General features: G+C 33.1%; 1 protein-coding gene across 1 annotated transcript in view; it reads left to right on the top strand.

Moving 5' to 3' along the window:
• The window catches only part of LOC132031783 (beta-amyrin 11-oxidase-like), a 9,731-nt gene extending 7,873 nt beyond the window's left edge, over window positions 1-1,858 (top strand). The window contains exons 4-8 of the mRNA XM_059421690.1: window positions 196-336; window positions 471-546; window positions 1,040-1,146; window positions 1,364-1,485; window positions 1,616-1,858. Of these exons, the coding sequence (XP_059277673.1) occupies window positions 196-336; window positions 471-546; window positions 1,040-1,146; window positions 1,364-1,485; window positions 1,616-1,697 (528 nt within the window). The 3' untranslated portion in view covers window positions 1,698-1,858. The remainder of the gene's footprint in view (window positions 1-195; window positions 337-470; window positions 547-1,039; window positions 1,147-1,363; window positions 1,486-1,615) is intronic.
• The last annotated feature ends 471 nt before the right edge of the window (window positions 1,859-2,329 follow it).

The following is a 2,329-nucleotide window of genomic DNA, read 5'->3' as shown; positions in this document are numbered from 1 at the left end:
TAAACTAAAAGTATGTTATACATACCAAATTACCCTTCAAGTTGATTCTTGCAGTCTTAAAATTGTGGTGTCATTCCTGTATGAGAGTGTCAGTAAGGGTAAATTGTGAATGTTGAAATTGAAAATTTACTATCTCCGTGTTCCAATTAGGTAAGACTATAAAGGAAAGTAAGTCACATTCTTTTCTTTATTCAGGAGGAACAAGAGGAAATCGTTAAGAGAAGTCACATTCTTTTCTTTATTCAGGAGGAACAAGAGGAAATCGTTAAGAGAAGACCATATTCGGATGCAGGCCTTAATTTCGACGAGATTAGACAGATGAAGTATCTTAGTAAGGTAAGATCTAATTCTTCTTTTGCTAGGAATACTCAATTCACTATGTCAAAAATTCAATTTTACCACACTCTTTTGGTCTAACGTCATACGTGCTTCTTCTAATTAAGTGGTAATATCTCTTTTGATATTGAAAGGTACTTGATGAAACACTGCGTGTTAATAGCCTCATACCAATCTTTAGAGTGGCTAAAGCGACTGTTAACTTAAACGGTTTGTACTCTGTTCTTGAATTTTTCTAGTACTACTTATTTTCCTCAAATTCATACTTCTAATACGAGCCGCCTTAAATCCAACGATACACTCAGTGGCGGAACTAGGATTTTTACTAAGGGGTGTCAAAATATAAAAGTAAACATACGACGAAATTAATGGGGTTCAATACATAGTATATATACATAAAAAATTCTTTTACGTATTTACACAGTGTAATTTTTCGGCGAAGGGGTATCAGTTGACATCCCTTGGATGTATGTGGCTCCGCCACTGGATACACTATTCTTAAAATAAATAAATAAATTAAAAAAAAAAAACTTGAATTAGTTTCGAACTTAGTCGCTAAATTGCTCGTGACTAACATAATTTAATGATAATCGGTTGCTAAATGAGATTAGCGATGATTTTTGTTGTTTAGCTAGGAATTTTTTCATCGTTAATTCCTATTTTTTTTATTAGAAGTTCGCTTTATCGTTTATGTATTGTGCAGGCTACACCATACCCAAGGGGTGGAAGTTCTTGACATTCTTATGGAGTTTTAATATGGATCCTGAGACTTATGTCAATCCTATGGAATTTAATCCTTCAAGATGGGATGTAAGTGATATGCCCTTTAATTTGTTCACGAATTTTCTTCTCTTAGTCAATATCCATGTAATCAGGGGCGGATCCACCTATCAAAGCTCCGGTTCAACTAAACCTCGTAGCTTTGTCTTAGATTGGGTTCAACCGATCCTGAATTCATATAATTAAAATTCTGAACCCGTCTTTATTTCAAACCTATAAATTTCACATCCTAGATACGTATTTGCAGGATATGGAAACCAAACCAACCTCCTATTTTCCCTTTGGAGTAGGCCCCAAAATGTGCCCAGGATCCAATGTGGCCAGGCTTTCACTTTCAATAATTCTTCAGTACTTTCTACTTAACTACAGGTATTAGCCCTTTACTGATCATTCTGACATTTTAATATATTTATTACTCCATATAAAATCATGAAAGAAAAAATATTTTGAATTACTGATTAAAGCATATGTCGATTTAATTAATCGGTTTGATGTGCAGGTTTGAGCAGCCTGATCCAGATCAGAGCAAAACTAAACCGCTTGATAATTGTATTGGGAGATTCAAGAAGATCTCAACATAATATAAATGACAACTTCATCATTATCCATTGTTGCATTGCTCATGTGAATCTTAATTGGCCTTCAGTCATGTAATCTTGAAAATGATGAGCATGGGTTTGTATGGTTAACTTATTTTTTATCAATAATGAAGTTGCAGTCTGGTCCCCCCTTTGCACCCTCATTTGACCGAGTTTACCCATATCCCTTCGTAAAACCAAAAATGAAAAAAGTATACTGATTTTCCATATACATTTCAAGATTCATGGCTAGTAAATTAACAATGAGGTAGGCCATATGATCTATTTTAACCAAAGTCACAAAGAAAATAGAATAATCACGGAACGTTCACCCTACTAACGTAAGAATCACAATTGTTTGGAAAACTCAACCTTTCAATGAGTGATAATTTTTCACCTAAATTTTAACATGTTTTAAATATTATTTTAAAACTTATAAGTACGTACCCAATTATAAAAGGACCCCCTACGTACTTTAAAACTTATAAGTACGTACCCAATTTAGAAAGGACCGATTTAAAAAAAGTAGTAAATATATATTGAAAAACGTTATATTTTATTGGATAGTAAGAATTTAAATTTTGTGGAGTAATAATTACTACTACTAGTTATTAAGCGCGTTAATTGAAAGTAAT

This window comes from Lycium ferocissimum, chromosome 9 (assembly GCF_029784015.1).
Source record: "Lycium ferocissimum isolate CSIRO_LF1 chromosome 9, AGI_CSIRO_Lferr_CH_V1, whole genome shotgun sequence".
Taxonomy (NCBI): domain Eukaryota; kingdom Viridiplantae; phylum Streptophyta; class Magnoliopsida; order Solanales; family Solanaceae; genus Lycium; species Lycium ferocissimum.
The sequence above is the reverse complement of the archived record's forward strand: the minus strand, read 5'-3'. Positions and strand labels throughout refer to the sequence as shown.